Source organism: Malaclemys terrapin, chromosome 4 (assembly GCF_027887155.1).
Source record: "Malaclemys terrapin pileata isolate rMalTer1 chromosome 4, rMalTer1.hap1, whole genome shotgun sequence".
In the NCBI taxonomy this organism is placed as follows: domain Eukaryota; kingdom Metazoa; phylum Chordata; order Testudines; family Emydidae; genus Malaclemys; species Malaclemys terrapin.
Window position 1 is genome coordinate 53,303,343 of NC_071508.1, and position 20,316 is coordinate 53,323,658.

At 41.7% G+C, this 20,316-nt stretch overlaps 1 protein-coding gene across 2 annotated transcripts in view; it reads left to right on the forward strand.

Moving 5' to 3' along the window:
- The first annotated feature begins 114 nt into the window (after nucleotides 1-114).
- The window catches only part of COPB1 (COPI coat complex subunit beta 1), a 37,182-nt gene continuing 16,980 nt past the window's right edge, over nucleotides 115-20,316 (forward strand). The window contains exons 1-8 of one of the 2 annotated variants that reach the window (XM_054025883.1): nucleotides 115-390; nucleotides 4,957-5,107; nucleotides 10,077-10,306; nucleotides 14,171-14,340; nucleotides 15,552-15,666; nucleotides 16,856-16,948; nucleotides 17,498-17,635; nucleotides 19,667-19,786. In XM_054025883.1, coding sequence (XP_053881858.1) covers nucleotides 5,017-5,107; nucleotides 10,077-10,306; nucleotides 14,171-14,340; nucleotides 15,552-15,666; nucleotides 16,856-16,948; nucleotides 17,498-17,635; nucleotides 19,667-19,786 — 957 coding nt within the window. In that variant the 5' untranslated portion in view covers nucleotides 115-390; nucleotides 4,957-5,016. The remainder of the gene's footprint in view (nucleotides 391-4,956; nucleotides 5,108-10,076; nucleotides 10,307-14,170; nucleotides 14,341-15,551; nucleotides 15,667-16,855; nucleotides 16,949-17,497; nucleotides 17,636-19,666; nucleotides 19,787-20,316) is intronic. The other variant, XM_054025884.1, reaches the window with a different exon arrangement.

Genomic DNA, 20,316 nt, shown 5'->3' on the forward strand with positions numbered 1-20,316 from the left:
CCCTGCCAAGAACACCCGGGGGAAGTGACGTGGCTGCTTCGTGACCTCCTGCGTGGCTGCCAGTGCCAAGACGGCGATTCGGACGGTCAGGGGTCACGGTCACGCGGCGAGTGAGGGGTGCGCGCGGGGCTGGGACTGGCCCATTCAAACGCAGAGGACTCAGCCACCGCCAGCCCCGCCTCTCCCGCGCGGGGTGCGCGCGCAGGGAGTGAGCGCGGCGGAGCCCCCCTTTGTGCATTGCTGCGTACGGAGGAGGCGTGTCCTGCTGCGGCCGCCGTACTACCGATGTGGTCCGTCACTGTTGGGAGGAGCGGTTCCACGTCAGCCACAGCGGAGCAGCGGGCAGAGCCGGGGCTGGAGGGGGCCTGCCGCGGGCAGCACGGGAGGCAGGTACAGCGCCTACGGGGGGCTGCGGAGCGTGGAGGGCGCGAACTCTTCTGCTGGGCCCGTGTCGCCCTGAGGGCCGCGGCCCGAGACCGGCCCCCGCCCCCTTCCGGAGCCAGCGGCCTCGGTCTGGGCTGAGCCGCAGCCTCGGGGCGGGAGCGGCTCCCCTGGCCGGGCAGCCGGTCCGGTCTCCGTGCTTGAGGTCCGGGGAGTTACGGTCGCCGTGTAGCCGCCGAGTCAGCGGGTAGCGCGGCCCGGTGCCAGAGCTGGGAGCCGGGACCCCGGGTTCTGTCCCCGGTCTGCCACCGATTTCTTTCGTGAACTGTGGGGGCAACCGCGGGACCATCGGGCCGGGTCTGTGCAGCGCTGGGGAGGCTCCTGGGGAGGTGATGCAGAGAGGTTTAAACTTGAGCCCCCCGCCGACCCTGCGATTGGCTTTGCCCCTCTGGGCCTGAGGTTGAGGCCGCCTGCCCAAAACTCATCGCAGGGTCGGAGTGTGAGGTTGCAACTTTACTTTGTTATGATTTCTTTTCACCTTTTCTAAAAATTCTCATCCTCTTTGGACTGAAACTTTCCGTGTCAAAATTGTTTGCGGAAAGTTTCAACAAAGATCCATTCAACTGATGTTTGTTTGTTTTCTTTCTAGGCTCTTAAACATATGTTTTTTGTTATGGTTATTTAGCAATATTGTTAAATCTAGGGAGTCAATGTGACTACAAGAATAATTAAAAGTTATATCTATCGATATTTATAACGGAGGTTATGAAATAAGCCTTTATTTCTATTTACTATTTAAGTTTCCATTTTGCAGACGTATTTGAATAGCTTTGTGTCAGAGCATTCCCATTGAAGTCAATGGCACATACTTAAAATTGAGTCCATATGAGTTTGCAGGTTTGGGGCCATGGAAACTTTTTTTTTTTTTTGTGTGTGTATAGCCATTCATCTTTTTTTTTTTTTTTTTTTCATAAACATTAGGAAAAATGTGAAATAAAAATGACTGAACTTTAAAACTTTGAACTAATTATGTGGCTAGTTCTCATCAAGGAATAGTCACTTGGAAAAATGAAAAGAGAACTTTTTGAACTGATGTTATAAGCAATTGTAAATTTGCCTTGCATTCTTCGTAGATGTTTTTATCCTGTATCTTCAGAGCAGTGAGTTTTAAAATAAGTGAAGTTGCTGAAAAACACAGTTATGCAGCTCTATAGTTCTAGGGCTAATGGTTTAGGGCAGGGGTTCCCAAACTTGGTTCGCGGCTTGTTCAGGGTAAGCCCCTGGCGGACCGCAAGATGCTTTGTTTACCTGAGTGTCCGCAGATACGGCAGCTCCCAGTGTCCACGGTTTGCCGTTCCCTGCCAGGGAGTGAACGCAGTGGAGCCCCCCCTTGTGGCCTGCGCCGCTTCCCACAGCTCCCATTGGCCGGGAACTGCGAAATGTGGTCACTGGGAGCTGTGAGCGGCTGTACCTGCGGACGCTCAGGTAAACAAAGCATCTTGTGGCCCGCCAGGGGCTTACCCTGAACAAGCTGCGAACCAAGTTTGGGAACTCCTGGTTTAGGGCAATGGTTTTCAACCAGGGGTGCGTGCATCACTGGGGGTATGGCAGAGGTCTTCCAGGGAGGGTACATCAATTCATCTAGATATTTGCCTAGTTTTACAACAGGTTACATAAAAAGCACTAACGAAATCAGTACAAACTAAAATTTCATACAGACAATGACTTGTTTATACTGCTCTATATATTTGACTGCCGCTGTACATTGCGGGGATGTTTTCAGAGAACTATCCACAATAACTCCAAGATCTCTTTCTTGAGTGGTAACAGCTAATTTAGACCCCATCATTTTATATGTATAGTTGGAATTATGTTTTTCAATGTGCATTACTTTACATTTATCAACATTGAATATCATGTGCCATTTTGTGGCTGTCACCCAGTTTTGAGAGATCCCTTTGTAACTGTTTGCAGTCTGCTTTGAATTTAACTATCTTTAGCAGTTTTGTATCATCTGCAAATTTTGCCACCTCATTGTTTACTCCTTTTTGCAGTTCATTTATGAGTATGTTGAATACTACTAATCCGAGGACAGATCCCTGGGGGACTCCACTATTTACGTCTCTCCATTCTGAAAACTGACTATTTATTCCTATTGTTTGTTTCCTATCTTTAAACCAGTTATGGATCCATGAGAGGACCTTCCCTCTTATCCCATGACAGCTTATTTTGCTTAAGAGCCTTTGGTGAGGGACTTTGTGAAAGGCTTTCTGAATATCTAAGTAAACTATATCCCCTGGATCACTCCTGTCCATATGCTTGTTGACCCCGTCAGAGAATCCTAATAGGTTGGTGAGGCATGATTTCCCTTTACAAAAACCATGTTGACTCTTCCCCAACAAATTGTGTTCATCTATGTGTCTGATAATTCTGTTCTTTACTATTGTTTCAACCAATTTGCCTGGTACTGAAGTTAGGCTTACCAGCCTGTAACTGCCAGGATCATCTCAGGAGCCTTTTTTAAAAAAAGGCGTCACAGTAGCTATCCTCCACTCATCTGGTATAGAAGCTGATTTGAATGATAAGTTACATCTCACAGTTAGTAGTTCTGCAATTTTGATTTTTTTCAGAACTCTTGGGTGAATACCATCTGGTCCTGGTGACTTATTCCTGTTTAATTTATCAATTTGTTCCAAAACCACCTCATATGACACCTCATTCTGGGACAGTTCCTCAGATTTGTCACCTAAAAAGAATGGCTCGGGCTCCCTCACCTACTCAGTCTTGAAGACCTATGCAAAGAATTCATTACGTTTCTCGCAATGGCCTTATTTTCCTTGAGTGCTCCTTAGTCCCTCCTATTTTCTGACTGTGGCACATAATATAGTCTAGTCTCCTATGGGCTGTAATACTTTGATCTCATTTCGGTTGCTGGATTAGTGTGCGAGTGCTTGTTAGTATGGGTGGCCTGTCCTATAGGAAGTCAGACTAAATGATCCTTCTGCCCTTAAACTCTGATTCGATGGCTCCTTTTTTCACACATTTATAACTTCCTGATTATGCTTTGGGACTCAAATGATCAAGTTTACTACTCTGGTGGTGGCTAAAAATCTCATACTGTATAGCATGCTTAATACATATTAAAATAGAGAGTCTCAAAACTCCATAATAAAGGGTATATTTCAATTTTCATTTTGAGACCAATTCTGAGCTACTTACATACAACTTCCAGGAAAAAAAAGATACTTTCTGCATCAATTTATCATAGGTAATCTCTACCCAAAGAATTCTTAAATTTGAAATTAATTGAACAGATGGTTATAAAATATTGGAAAAGTGACAGTTTTTCATTTAAAAAAAAAAAATCACCTAATTAAAACATTACTATTTAAAGCTTCAAACTTGTTTTATATACCGCTTCTTAATAAGAACTAGTGAAAAGGACTTTTCTTACCCCAAAAATGCTCAGTTATTACAGGGTGATCTCCAATATGTGTTCTGATTTTTGTGAAAGGCCTAACAAACATTACAAGTTTTACTCTCCTAACTTAAGGTTATAGCTTCACGGCATAGTTAGCTTCTCTCAAGTTAGCTTAGCCCAAGGTAGAGCTTCCATATTGCAAAACAATTCATATTTGGAGGCTGTTCCAGAACTTCATCCCTCTGATGGTTAGAAGCCTTCTAATTTCCAGCCTGGATTTGATCATGGCCAGTTTATATGAATATTCTTGTGCCAACATTTTTCCTTTAGCTTAACTAGCTCTTTACTCTCCCTGGTACTTACCCCTCTAATGTATTTATAGAGAGCAATCATACACCTTTCAGCCACCTTTTTGCTAGAGTAAACAAGCCAGGCTCTTCCAGTCTGTAAGACAGGCTCTTCATTCCATTGATCATAGAAGTGTGGGACTGGAAGATACCTCAACAGATAATTTAGTCCAGTCCCCTGCACTCATGGCAGGAGTACATAATAACTAGACCACTCCTGACAGGTGTTTGTTTAACCTGTTCTTAAAAACCTCCAATGATGGAGATTCTGTAACTGCCCTAAGCAATTTGTTCCAGTTTAAACTAAATTAACTTGTTTCAGTAGTTCTTCTTTACAGTTGTTCCAGTTTAAATTAATCTTTAAAGGGTTAAAGGAAATGTTATAATCTTGGTTATAGTATTTGTTACTATTTTATTTACTATAATACTTTGCTTACAGCACTCTTCATTCATAGATCTGCCTTATACTCAATCCACTACCCCTAGCTCTCCCTATAAAACTTGTTCATTAGTATCTAAGTAGTACACACATTCATTAGATTTTTGCATATCACTTTTTATTTGGGGATTTTGCATACTTGTTTTAACATTTTAATACACAGTATTAATAAGAACATTTATAAAGTGAAAGGGGATCTCACTCTTTCGGGAGAGGTTTTGAATAATGTAGTTTAAAAGTCCTTTAAATCCAAATTTTTAGAGAAATTGAATATTTAATATTTTTGTGGAAATTGCAATAGCATACTTTTGTGCTGTTTGTTATGCAGTTATTAACACATTCCATTAATTTCATTTTGTTTTTTCTAGAGTACCTGATATTTGTCGGAAGTAGTTCTTCTATTAAGAAAGTATTTGTAACCAAGAACAATGACAGCCGCAGAGAATGTATGTTATACGTTGATTAATGTTCCAATGGATTCAGAACCGCCCTCTGAAATCAGCTTAAAAAATGACCTAGGCAAGTAATATACTTTATGGCTAGCAGGCCGTTCAGTTTTACTTGAATTAACTCTTGTTTTTCTTTCTCATTATATGATAACCTTTAGTGTAATACTTACTGTAAAATATAAAACCAATCTCTCTCAAACTAATTGCTTTTATAGTTATTTTAAAAAGTACATAACTGTAATATGTTTAAATAAACTTAATTTGGTAATTGAAAAACTGAACCTTTATCCATAACATTACTATTCTAGTCCAATAAAAAAGTAGTCAGGATACAAACCTGTACTTAAGCATGGGAGTTCAATGGGACTACTCACTCACTGAAATACCTTGCTGAATTGAGGCCCTAGTTGGTTGATATAGGATCTAAAGCACCTATCAGAATATGCCTTACAATTTAAAAGCAAGAAATCTTGGGGCAAAGTTATCATTCTGTTTTATGACTAGAATATGTTTCAAGTATCCTAAGGCCTGTTTGAGGATGGGAAATAGAGAGAGGTTACTTCATGGCCCCTCAAATACAAATTCAAACCACTAAGTAAACTGTCTCCCATGCATAAAAAGGTAAAACTTAATTCCTTTCTGTATTTTATGTATGTAGAAAGATAGCATTTCCTATTGAGGTCAGTGAGAGTCAAAGTAGTCCTACAATGCAGATTTCAAGGAGAGTTCCTGGTTGCAAGTTCTGTTCTACCACATCACATGTTGGAATACTGCAACCGTTCTGAAAGCAGAGAAAGGAAAGAGGAGAATACCTCCAAAACCCACTTGAAATAATTAACATTTTCAAAGCCAGTCAAGCAACCATTTCCTCCCCATAATTCAAGAGTACCTACATTAGTGTGTGTTGGGTCGGAAGTCTGTCCATTGCAAAATACATGTCTGATGGCCCTAGGAATCTCTTCTAATTAAATACTGATGTATACAGCAATCTGTGAATTTAGGTTTGCTGGATTAATGTTGCATTTTGAAACTTGAGGGAAAATTTCCTCTGTTTACACTGTTCTGGTAGTAACTGTCCACTAAAGACCTGTCATTTCTATAGAGCCTATCTTTATTGTATCTGAGCAAGTCTCTCTTTTTGTGTCTGTTAATACTCTCTCTCTCTCTTTTCCTATTTATGTAGTATGTGTTTGTGCTCAGGTAGATTTAATAAGGAATGCACTGACATACTGGAGTCTTCAGAGTAACAGCCGTGTTAGTCTGTATCCGCAAAAAGAAGAACAGGAGTACTTGTGGCACCTTAGAGACTAACAAATTTATTAGAGCATAAGCTTTCGTGGACTACAGCCCACTTCTTCGGATGCATATAGAATGGAACATATAATGAGGAGATATATATACACACATACAGAGAGCATAAACAGGTGGGAGTTGTCTTACCAACTCTGAGAGGCCAATTAATTAAGAGAAAAAAAACTTTTGAAGTGATAATCAAGCTAGCCGAGTACAGACAGTGTGATAAGAAGTGTGAGAGTACTTACAAGGGGAGATAGAGTCAATGTTTGTAATGGCTCAGCCATTCCCAGTCCTTATTCAAACCGGAGTTGATTGTGTCTAGTTTGCATATCAATTCTAGCTCTGCAGTCTCTCTTTGGAGTCTGTTTTTGAAGTTTTTCTGTTGTAATATAGCCACCCGCAGGTCTGTCACTGAATGACCAGACAGGGGGGTTGTCTGTAAGCATGGACGTAGAAGCCCTCTACACCAATATTCCACACAAAGATGGACTACATGCTATCAGGAACAGTATCCCTGATAATGTCACAGCTAACCTGGTGGCTGAACTTTGTGATTTTGTCCTCACCCACAACTATTTCACATTTGGGGACAATATATACCTTCAAGTCAGCGGCACTGCTATGGGTACCCGCATGGCCCCACAATATGCCAACATTTTTATGGCTGACTTAGAACAACGCTTCCTTAGCTCTCGTCCCCTAACGCCCCTACTCTACTTGCGCTACATTGATGACATCATCATCATCTGGACCCATGGAAAAGAAGCCCTTGAGGAATTTCACCATGATTTCAATAATTTCCATCCCACCATCAACCTCAGCCTAGATCAATCCACACAAGCGGTCCATTTCCTGGACACTACTGTGCTAATAAGCGATGGTCACATCAATACCACCCTATACCGGAAACCTACTGACCGCTACACTTACCTACATGCCTCCAGCTTCCATCCAGGACACACCACACGATCCATTGTCTACAGCCAAGCTCTAAGATATAACCGCATTTGCTCCAATCCCTCGGATAGAGACAAGCACCTACAAGATCTCTATCAAGCATTCTTAAAACTACAATACCCACCTGCTGAAGTGAAAAAACAGATTGACAGAGCCAGACGAGTACCCAGAAGTCACCTCCTACAAGACAGGCCCAACAAAGAAAATAACAGAACACCACTAGCTGTCACCTTCAGCCCCCAACTAAAACCTCTCCAGCGCATCATCAGAGATCTACAACCTATCCTGAAAGATGATCCTTTACTCTCACAGATCTTGGGAGACAGACCTGTCCTCGCTTACAGACAACCCCCCAACCTAAAGCAAATACTCACCAGCAACCACACATCACTGAACAAAACCACTAACCCAGGAACCTATCCTTGTAACAAACCCCGATGCCAACTCTGTCCACATATCTATTCAAGTGACATCATCATAGGACCTAATCACATCAGCCATACCATCAGGGGCTCGTTCACCTGCACATCTACCAATGTGATATATGCCATCATGTGCCAGCAATGCCCCTCTGCCATGTACATTGGCCAAACCGGACAGTCTCTATGCAAAAGAATTAATGGACACAAATCTGACATCAGGAATCAAAATACTCAAAAACCAGTGGGAGAACACTTTAACCTGTCTGGTCATTCAGTGACAGACCTGCGGGTGGCTATATTACAACAGAAAAACTTCAAAAACAGACTCCAACGAGAGACTGCAGAGCTAGAATTGATATGCAAACTAGACACAATCAACTCCGGTTTGAATAAGGACTGGGAATGGCTGAGCCATTACAAACATTGACTCTATCTCCCCTTGTAAGTACTCTCACACTTCTTATCACACTGTCTGTACTCGGCTAGCTTGATTATCACTTCAAAAGTTTTTTTTCTCTTAATTAATTGGCCTCTCAGAGTTGGTAAGACAACTCCCACCTGTTTATGCTCTCTGTATGTGTGTATATATATCTCCTCATTATATGTTCCATTCTATATGCATCCGAAGAAGTGGGCTGTAGTCCACGAAAGCTTATGCTCTAATAAATTTGTTAGTCTCTAAGGTGCCACAAGTACTCCTGTTCTTCTTTATACTGGAGTCTTGAAGTTTTTGCTGCTTTGTAGTTCAGTATATATTGCCAACACTATTGCATTCTTACTAACTCAAAAGTTACTTCTGAGGGCATTCTGTGTCAAAAAATTAAAATTTTTGCACACAATAGTTTAAAATTCTGCAAATTTTATTTGTTAAATAAATGTGGAGGCTCCAGCATGACATTGGGGAGCACAGGCCACTGGCTGCACAGAGGTGGGAGATGACTGTGCAGCTCCCCCCGGGACATGGACTCAGCAACGGGGCTGCACCCAACCCTGACACAGCACAAGGACTGGGCCTGCCCCAGAAACACCGCAGGGCCCTGCCCCTCTGTGCCAGGCACAGTAGGTGTGGCCAGGCAGGCTCAGAAAGGCACGATCCAAGTGTGGAGGGGGGATCCAGGTGTGGGTTGAGAGGGTTCTGTGTGGGGCAGTTTGGGTGTGGACGGCTCAGTGCTGGATCTGGATTCACAGGGGCTTGTTAGGGGGTTCTTCGTGCAATGGTAATGGGAGTCTGCAGGTGGGGCCCAGGTGAAAGTGGTTGGGGCTTGGGGGGGGTGTCTGGGTGTGGGGGGGATAGAGCTCACCTGGGGGAGTGTTAGTGGGGGGGTCCAGGTGCAGCTAGTTGGGGCTCGGTGGCGTGGGGATCTGGGTGCTGGTGGTTCAGGTGCAGGGGGAGTAGGGCTCATCGGGGGGCTTCTGAGTGCGGGGTGTGTGGCTCGTCAGGAGGGTCTGGGCATGAGGGGGTCTGGATGCACGGGGTTTGGGGAGATGGAGGAACAGCTCCTGTAGAGGGATCCCTCTCCCTGCAGTTGAGGAGCAATGGGGGCAGGAAGTGGGGGTAGGGGAAGTTTGCAGAGCTTCCTGCAGCTGGGGGAGAAAGCTGAGGGTGGGTCTGACCCACCCCCAGATGCCGTGCAGACAAGAGGAAGTCCTGTCCTGCCCAGCCCAGCCGGGACTAGCAGCTGAGCCTGGTGCAGGGTAGGAGCCACCAGCCTTGTCTTCCCCAGTCCCGCCCCCTGCTCCACAATAATTAACGTTTCTGCCAGCTGCCCTTGGCATCCAAAACATACTGTTGGGGAGGGTTGCATGACTGCTCTTGTGGCTTCCCTTTGCTTCCTTGTCAAAGTCACTTTTCTGCGAGGAAGCAAAGAGGTTTGCAGGGAACGTAAATTCTGTGCATACACAGTGGCGCAGAATTCCCCCAGAAGTAAGAGGTTCATATGCAAGAACGACTGCAACACCATAATGCATTGTGATTTCTTGGTGTAAATGTGGTCTGTCAGTAATGAAATTCCCTTCATTAGAACTGTGTAGTGGAATTAACTGAGCTTCAGTGGAAGCTAAATTACAGCTGTATTTATTAAACCTCCTATGCTCTTTATTATCCTCTTAAATTTAGGAGTATGAATTCATTACAGTCGGGTCCTGGTCTGTGACTAGGGCTCCTAGGTGCTACGGTAATACAAAAAAATAATAATGTGGTGGTGTCCTGAGGGGCAAGGTTTATATTTGCTGGCATCAAGTATCATTATTTCTGTTAGATTGTTTAACAAGCCTTGATTATTTAAGTAATTCTGGGAGAGCCTGTTATTTGTCACTTTCTATAATTGCTGTGCTTACTTTTGAACTCCTCCTTCCCTCTACCAGAAAAAGGAGATGTAAAGTCTAAGACAGAGGCCTTGAAGAAAGTAATTATCATGATCCTGAACGGTGAAAAACTACCTGGACTTCTGATGACTATTATTCGTTTTGTACTGCCTCTTCAAGATCATACCATCAAAAAACTGCTGTTAGTCTTTTGGGAGATAGTTCCGAAGACCACTCCAGACGGCAAGCTATTACAAGAAATGATCCTTGTATGTGATGCCTATAGAAAGGTAAACATGTTTGTTGTTGTATGTTTTTATGCCCTATCACCCTTGTATCTGACCAATCTCTACATAAAGCATATCCAGGTAATATAATATTTTGATCCAAATGAGTGGATGCACTGCATTCTTTCCTCGGTGACCTAACCACTCTGCCTGCATGGGTCAGAACTGAGGAATTGCCATCCGGAAGATCTGTTGCCAAGAAAATACAAATATTTTCAGTTATGCCTTAACAAAGATGTGCACTGTCTGCTTTCCAACAGGAGTGGAGCTGAGTGGTCAGGACCAACCCTGTTACCTTTTCCTGTGATATCTTCTCTGGGGATTAACAATGTTGGATGCAGTTGTTATGGGGGAGTATAAAAGGGAGAGGTTATCTTTGAAATAACTGTATCCTATGCTGTTTAGGACTTTACAGATGGTAACCAGCACCTTCAGTTATACTGGAACATGAAATTGCAGGACACATGTCCATGTGTAATATGCACTTATCAATTTCTCTTACCTTCTAAAAGATGGCATATGTGTCTGGTCTAGCTGGAGTATTCAGGTAACCTTCAAGAGTAGCCCTGGATAATTTGCATAGTTAAGTGCTAAAGGCATGGACTGTGATGGCGTATTCTGCATCTGAGAGGAAAGGTTGTAATGTCTTGGCCGGTTGCAGATAAAAGTTGACGATTCTGGTCACTGCTGATATCTTTTGTCTTATGCAGTGTTGTTCTAGCCAGTTTGGTCCCAGGGTTTTAGAGAGAGGTGGGTGAGGTAATATCTTTTATTGGACCAACTTTTGTTGGTGAGAGAGACAAGCTTTCGAGCTTACAGAGACCTGAAGAACTCTATGTAAGCTCGAAAGCTTCGCTCTCTCACCAACAAAAGTTGGTCCAATGAAAGATGTTACCTCACTCACCTTGTGTCTCTAATATCCTTTGTATTAATCAAATTTAGCCTGTGAGCTAGTTTTCGTCCACTCGCTGGAAGTTCCAGGAAATAGCTCTGTCCAGATAAATGAAAGAGGCATACACCTGAGCATCATCATAGTGATTTTACTATTTCCCTCTGTGGTTTCACAAACACTGAATAAAAGAGGCCTCAATTTTGCACCCTGTGGGATTCCTTTGGTGAGAAAGAATGAGAAAATACTGGTTATTATGATAGACAGTGGTGTCAGCACATTAGTTGCCCAGCTGTTGTCAAAAATATTTTATAGACATTGCAAAAAAAGATGTTTTAAGGAGGGATTAGAAAGAAGGCAAGTCTTTATGGGGGACTCCTCCCATACAGAGTGGGAGCGAGAGAGAAAGCATGAAAGTACTTGTTCTGAAATTTAACAAGTGGGCAGTGAAGGCTGGCATCATTGGCAGAGCAGAAGTGGGATGCCATCTCAAGATCAGTGGAATAGGTCTAATAGAATCAACCTGTATTTCTGACCTTTATCCATCTTTTTGAAGAGATTGACTGCTGAGATTAGTAGATTCTGTGCCATGTCCAGGTTTGAGATCCAACTGAATATGGTCCGAAAAAGGAGGATATTGGGTGCTGCTAGATTTTGGCATTCTGTCACCTATCCCTCAGAAAGAGTTTAGAAATAGGGCAGAAATTGGCAAGTTGGTTTGAGCAGGGACCAGACCCTACCGTGTTTAAGGATGGTTGCAACTGCCTTCCCTCAAGGAGGCATTAATTATCTCTCTCAATAAAGAGCACAAGCATTTTACACTAGGAGGGTCATATCGTCAGCTTGTTGAATGAGCATTTCTCTTCCAGTGCGTTTGAAACGTACTGTTCTGAAACTGTTAGAAGAGACTGTACATTCATTCTTTCTGCACTGATGCTACTGCTTTGGTGCCATTGAGACTGTCCTGAATCTGATAAACATTATCCTTGAAATATGGTGAGAAAACTTAACTAGATCTTAAAGTCAAATGTTTCTGATAGTGAACAGTCTGGAGTAATACAATGGCATTGCTAGACCACACTCTTTCCAATGAAATCTTCAAATTACGAAAATATGGATAGTCAGTTATTTTTCCTAGGTTTTTTTAATTGTCATTTTCAACCAGAATAATGTAGTAATCAGCATGATTCATTCAGCATGGTTGCCACTGGGTCTTAAACACTTTAGGAATTTGCTTGTTTTTGTTGATCAGGAAAAATAACTACATTGGAATCATACAAGTAGCAGTAAAAGCTTAAAAACTTGAGGCCAAGGAGTGTAGCAATGCCACACACGTGTCTGGGTGTTTTCCATTTATAACAAGTACATTCCTTTGCAAATTTGGAAGTCCCCTTCCTGTTTGCTTGGTGATGCATGCAGTGGTCTCAGTGCCTATTTCCAGGTGACCATGCCTGCTCCACGCACCAGGCAATCCCCCGCTTGGAGCAGTGCCGAGCTGCAGGACCTCATCAGCATGTGGGGAGAGGAGGCTGTGCAGTCCCAGCTGCGCTCCAGCCATAGGAATTATGATACCTATGGGAAGAAAGTCCCTGTTTGCAGCTTCCTGAACAGGCCAGTGTTCCCAAAGATGTGTGCATCATGCATCTTTCCGGACCAGCCTGTGTTAATGTCCGTGAAACACCCATGGTGATCCACAAACGCCTGGGAACCATTGAGAAATATCTCTTGCGATTAATGTACTTGCTGGCTAGGTGATCTGGTGCCAGAATTGGAATATGCGTGCCATGTATTGCCCCTCTGCATTTAGGGAAGCCCATCCACAATGTCATACACGTTGCTCAGAGTCACGGTCTTTCAGAGTAGGATGCAATTAATGGCCCTGAACACTTCCATCAACAAGACTCAAACGTTCGACTTTCCCACTCTGAACTGGTTAGCACCCAATCGGTAGAAGTCTGGAGTAGCCAGCCACGCACTTCTCCAGTGACAGTGCAGCTCAGTCTCGTGTCCTTGCTGGGGCGAGCTCATCACACAGTCCCATAAATGTGGCTTTCGTCATGCGAAAGTTCTGCAGCCATTGCTTGTCCTCCCAGACGTGCATCACAACGTGATCCCACCACTCAGTGCGTGTTTTCCGAGCCCAAAAGCGGCGTTCCACTGTGGTCAGCACCTCTGACTGCCACCAGCAATATCGTGTTCTAGCTACTTCACGTGGCAAGATCAATGTCACACTCCTCTTGCTGTTGTAGTTTAAGGAATAATTCCACTGCCACTCATGACATGTTGGTAAGAGCGAGCAGCATACTGGTCAGCAGTTCGGGATCCATTCCTGCAGCCTGAAAGAGGCAGGGCGCGCAGTACACAAACTGTTGAAAGATGGCACCAAATGTGGACGGAAGCACAGGGATTGCTGGGATGCGAAGCAATACATCACAGGGCATTGGGACTGGACCCAGGATGACCCGCAACCCCCTCCGCCTTCCCACAAGTCTTAGCAGCAAAAGAGAAAGAGGCACTCTGTGGGATAGCTGCCCAGAGTGCACTGCTCCGAGTAGCGCTGCAAGTGTGAACAATTGTCAGTGTGAATACACAACAGCAGTTTTCCTTCTGCACTCTCTGAGCAGCGCTGTAACTTTGCCAGTGCAGACATGCCCTTTATGTTCTGGTTACAGACATTCAGATTTCCCTTATTCCACTCTCTCCTCTGAAGAGAGATCTGTTATCCCATGTGTGGTAATGGTTCTAAACCACACCCCTCCCCCCAATGTTTCGAGGGTCATGAAGAATTAAAATCTATACATAGGGAATAAAATAAAATCTTTCCTATATCTCAATACAGGTTAATTATAAAATTGAGAGTATTTTATCAGTCATTTTAGCTCTTGTTCAGAGGGCAAATGTTTAACAGCAGGGAAAATTGTAAAATGGTAATACTTGGTATCTCAGCAAACACTAATACTTTACTTTTCTTGTTTTAGGATCTTCAGCACCCCAATGAATTTATCCGGGGTTCTACTCTTCGTTTTCTTTGCAAGCTGAAAGAAGCAGAATTACTGGAACCTTTGATGCCAGCTATTCGTGCATGTTTGGAACATCGTCACAGCTATGTGCGCAGAAATGCAGTCCTGGCAATCTACACAATTTACAGGTAAAAATTCTAAATTATTTAAACCTTTGGACCCTGGAGGCCCAGGCTAACGTCAGAGGATTTCACCTGGGCAGTCCTGATAGAAAAGGAGGCTAATATGAGATTCATTTGAATTTTATTTTTGATCCTGCTTAATTCAGTAGACTAAGGCTAGGTCTACACTACCCGCCTGAATCGGCGGGTAGAAATCGATCTCTCGGGGATCGAATTATCGCGTCTCATCGGGACGCGACAATCAATCCCCGAATCGACGCTCTTACTCCACCAGCGGAGGTGGGAGTAAGCGCCGTCGACGGGGAGCCGCGGAGGTCGATTTTGCCGCCGTCCTCACAGCGGGGTAAGTCGGCTCCGATATATCGAATTCAGCTACGCTATTCGCGTAGCTGAATTTGCGTATCTTAAATCGACCCCTCCCCCCCCCCCCGTAGTGAAGACCTGCCCTTAGTATATATAGTACCTTTTACCATTACAGCTTTCTCAAATATAACTAAGGCCTTGATCCTGCAAGCCACTTGAGTGAGCAAACCTCTGCATCTGCCCAGAGCGCCACTGAAATCAGCTTAGTTTAGGTTGTTGGGAATGAAGATTGGACAGCTGCTGTGAATACATAGAAAGTGGGACAATTTTCAGCTAATTTTATTTTTATTTTTTTCATTAAGTAGTATAACATAATTTAGTTATATATGCAGTAGCAGTAATGTGAAAATTGTTCTCAAATGAAAACTGTATTTGTGTGATTGAATAATACAAATAAACTAAAATTAAACCAAAACCATTGAGGAGGGGAGGTCTTAGTTACCAGAGTAACAAGCAATAATTCAATAAATGTGAATGTGTATATTTCTTACATCCATTCTCCTTTTAACATAAGTGCACAAAGGTTTTTGAACAAAAAATTAAAGATCCTATATATGAACACTTCACATTTTAAACATCTATGTAGAACACATGCAGTTAAGTATTTAGCTATCCACCTCTACCTCGATATAACGCTGTCCTCGGAAGCCAAAAAATCTTACCGTGTTATAGGTGAAACCACGTTATATTGAACTTGCTTTGATCCACCAGAGTGCGCAGCCTGCCCGCCCCGCTGCCCCCCTTCCCCCGAGCACTGCTTTATCGCGTTATATCAGGTCATGTTATATCGAGGTAGCGGTGTATCACTCTGTTTACCTTTCTTACATTTTTCTTCCAAAATATTTTTTTAAAAGAAACTTTGAACATCTTATACCTGATGCTCCTGAATTGATCCATGATTTCTTGGTGAATGAGAAAGATGCAAGCTGCAAAAGAAATGCATTTATGATGCTAATTCATGCAGATCAGGTAAAATTGGTTGTCCTAATTCTCTTATGGTTTTGATATTTTCCTTAAAATTATTTTTGAACACCCAGTTAATGACTGACTAACCTGTTGTTTGATTTGTTGGTGGTGTAAATTATCAAGGTACTTTTGCATAAAATAGGTGCAAGTTAGTTAGTTCTATGAAAATTATAAACTAGAACTGAAATATTTTTAAAGATTTAATTTGGTAATAAAATACATGGTACAGAAATTTGAGGTGGGAAAGCTCTCAGGTCATGCAAAAGAATAAATTTTTGAGAGGTACAGTATGCTTAGTTTCGCTGGTTATACTTTGGCTGTTTAACTTGGGACAGAGGTAGCTGAATGTTCTATTTTGAATGAAGTTAGGTTCCTGTATATTGTTTATTGGTTGCTTATTCGGAATATGAATTTACATTGGCTTCTAAGATTATTTTTTGGAGGAACAGCTTAATAAGTAAAATGTTAGTTTCCCTGGCTTCTGCAGTTCTGTTCATCTCCGTTGCTGAAGATTTTCAGGATTTTTAAGAGTGTGAAAACTTTAAACGTAGAGCTAATGGAGATATTTGTAAACAATTGGATATGGCAGATGTTTTAATATAACAAATATACCTCCCTTATTTAAAGACTATTCATAGATTTGTGAAGTATTTGGAAATGTTGAAGAAGAATAGAGCTAAGTGAGGCCTTTACACCTCTCTGTTTTCAGACAGTGCAGTCCCCTTATGTGGAAGGGAGATGCACTGGCACTGAGAGGCATAATCATTTTTAGCCATGTGAAGATTTGCCACATTACCTACCATTTTGTAATTTATATTAGCTATTTATTTTTCAAATGACCTCTCCAGTCTTGGCTTAGAAACCTTTTGCCTCATTGGCTCAAAAACTGAAATATTTGTTATGCAGCAATGTTTTGGTTATAAGGGGTTTTGACCTATTTGCCTGGTTGGTGGCAACAAATAAGAAAATAATTGTGTGAAGGTAATGGTCTTCAGGGCCTAAATGAATTCATTATTTTGTAATTTTATTTTTGTATATTGTTTTATGCGCTGTTCTAAAAGTGTAAGTTGAATTTAGCAGAAGGAATAATCTGTGCTTTTAATTTTTATATTGTGATCCCTTTACAATTTTTATTAAAATATAACAGTGTTACAAGTAATCTGAATGATTTGTTTTTATTTTATTTCCATAGGATCGTGCTTTGGATTATCTGAGTACCTGCATTGACCAAGTCCAGACATTTGGTGACATTCTTCAGCTGGTTATTGTTGAACTAATTTACAAGGTATGGGGAAATGACTGCAGTCATTTAAATAAATGTGCATTTTTACTCTATACTGAAAAAATACAGTTCAGAAAGGTTGGCTGGATAGTGAGATGTTTCATAACTAGAAATCTAGTCTTAAGTGAGCAGCTAGTCCATTTGGGAATGATGACTCATTGTTTAGCTGAACTGGATAGAATTTCTCTTGAAAGCAATGGACTGGTCAAGCTTAGAAGGTGCAAGCTAATGCTGTGAAATTTGCACACATCTGATTTTCTTTAACCTGGACTGGGAATAAGTATTTTTTGTTTTCTGTGTTTTCCCCTCTTTTACTTATGGAGTACTCCATAGGACTAGCTAGTGCAGGACATTCTTTACACGTTGAGATCTTAAGAGGTGTATAATACTCTCTTACTTCGTATTGCTTGGTTCCTATCAATCTAGACTGAGGGGTTCTTATCCTCGATCTAGGTCATTCTTGCTTTTCACTGCCTCCTAGGGTTCTTGTATTTTTAAAATAGCTTTTTATTTTTCTTCAGTATGCTTTCCATCTATTGTTTTCTCATCTAGGTCTGCCACGCTAATCCATCAGAAAGAGCTCGATTTATACGCTGTATTTACAACTTATTGCAATCATCTAGTCCTGCAGTAAAATATGAAGCAGCAGGAACACTAGTTACGCTCTCCAGTGCACCAACAGCAATCAAGGTATTGTAATGATTTATGATGTTTAAGAATGCTTTAATAACTTCTCTGCATTACACTGGGTTAGCATACATTACAGTTTAACATGTGTAATGTCTGAAAGATTGACGTTCTTTGTTGCATGACTGTTTTGACACTAGACAAATGACTCAACCATCTTGTGAATATCTCCCTTTTCAGTGGTTGGCTAACTTGAGCCTCTGGATGTTTGTCATTGGGCAGTAGGAAATGAGTTGGTGGTCTCTATCCAATTGCCAGTGGACAGATGTAAACATTACACAAACCACCTCCACAGTTGATACTAACTTGAAGTCGTCTTGGCACTCTTAGCAATGAAGCCAAATGCTGAATAGTTACAGACTAAGGCCTAGTCTACATTGGGGTGGGGGTTGATCTAAGTTACGCAACTTCAGCTACGTGAATAATGTAGCTGAAGTCGATATACTTAGATCTACTTACTGCGGTGTCTTAACTGCGGTAAGTCAACGACTGATGCTCTCCAGTCGACTCCGCCTGCGCCTCTCGCCCTGGTGGAGTACCGGAGTTGATGGGAGAGCGCTTGGTGGTCGATTTATTGCATCTAGACTAGATGCGATAAATTGACTCCCGTTGGATCGATCACAGCCCGTCAATCCAGCGGGTAATGTAGACAAGCCCAGAATTATGCTCTCATCCATAGTTGTGGTCCTTTTAGGTCAGGTTTGAAGTGTGTTAATGGGACAGGGAAGGTTTGAGCAATCTTATGCTGTTGCTGGCTTTTCTGTGCCCATTTTATGGGTAAACAGAAGACTGTGATGTAAAGGGCAGTCACCCTGACACTATATAGTATCAAAAAATAAAAAACTCTATCTTGAATGGTACCTTACAGTATGTGCTAACTACTTATGCTAAACAATCTGTTCCACCTTGCATTTTGCTGTGATCGTGGGCGTACCTTTCCCAGACCTGAAGAAGAGCTCTGTGTGGCTTGAAAGCATCTCTCTCTCTCACTCACAAACAGAAACTGGTCCAATAAAGGATATTACCCCTCCAACCTTGTCTTTCTACTATAGTATCAAAGTCAAGTGAAGTATTCATTCTTTTATGTTCTTGGTACTGTGCAGTCACTTTTGCTAAATAAGAAATGATCATTAGAATCCATGTAATTTAAAAGCATACTTAAAACAGCAGCAAGTATTGGCATATCTGGTTTGGTTTTAGTCTATTGTGGAGACCCAAATGTTGTAGAAATCAGTGGGAGTCTTTCTGTTCATTTCATTGAGCTTTGGATCAGGTCTGTGTACTGTAAGCTGGCATCAGCATGTTAGGTTTTTTTTTTTTAATTTGTTTAATATTTGTCATGAACTTGCAGAACATGTTCATAGTTAACCGGATATCCTAATGGTATGATCTTTATGTGAGTGTTCTGTACCTACACAAGTAGCTTCATTCAATTAGACCAGCTTGTGTAAGTATGGGCTACTCATTTGAGTAAAGCTTGCGAGATTGGCCCCTTAATGTGCAGCTGGGCTTATATTTTGTTTATTTGATCTTTTTGGAAGAGGGAACCGTAGAAACAGACCCTATCTTTAGCCTGTAAAATTTGTAGTGTGAGTATAAATCATGTTATATGGGCTGGTGAGATTACCTTTGTGAGCTGGAAGAACAAAGCTAATTTAGATGAGCTTTCAATCTCACCATTGCCTTTGCAACTTTCTGGAGTTAGGTGCTAGTAAAAAAAATATATATATATATTCTGGGTATTTCTGGCCAGCGTTTCTGCTCAATAGGTAAAACTGCCTTGTAGCATACAAAATGCGTCATCAGGTGAGCCCTAAATTGGAAAACAGATCCAGCAATGAAATCCTAGAAAACTGTTCAGCTGTCTAGTTTCTCTTACATATTATTAAAATAACTCCTCATACGTTTCTAGTGTGTTCCTTCATTGGATTTCCCCCAGGAATTGGTGTTTCCTAGGAATAGTTGTTCTTATCTTTCCCACAGTTTCTGAAAAAATTTTAAAAAACGCTTTCACTCTTTATTATTATTATTTAGGCAGCAGCTCAGTGTTACATTGACTTAATTATTAAAGAGAGTGATAACAATGTGAAACTGATTGTATTGGATCGCTTGATTGAGCTGAAGGAGCATCCTGCTCATGAACGAGTGTTACAAGTAAGTGTCCTACTGTTGTTGGTTTTTGTTTGCACTGGGAAAACAGATTTTAGATTTTCCTTTAACTAAAATAAAAATAAAATTCTGTCATTATGGTAAGAAAAAATAATGTACTTTCAACATTTAAAATAATTGGTGTGTTTATGAAATGCTGCTGGGCAGTATTTTATGTTTAGGTCTAGTTTGACTGGATAGCATGAGAACTAGCAGCGATAAAGGGTGACTTTTTTGGAAAACTTCAGTGATTCAGTTCGTTTAAAAAATGCTACGTAAAATTACAGTGTATTAGACAACTATTTTGAATTTCCTTAATGAACAGTCAAGCTTCAGATACTAATCTCAGAACAGGAAAAAAAAGAAAAAATCTTAATTGAGATGATGAATCATTTTACCATTATACTTTTCTGTCAATATGCTATACACAACTTACACATTTTTTAAACTATCTCTTCAGTAAATCTGTACTGTAGCTTGGAATTTGTATGTTTGCACAAAAAAGAAAAGTCTTAATTAAAGCAAGAAAATTATTT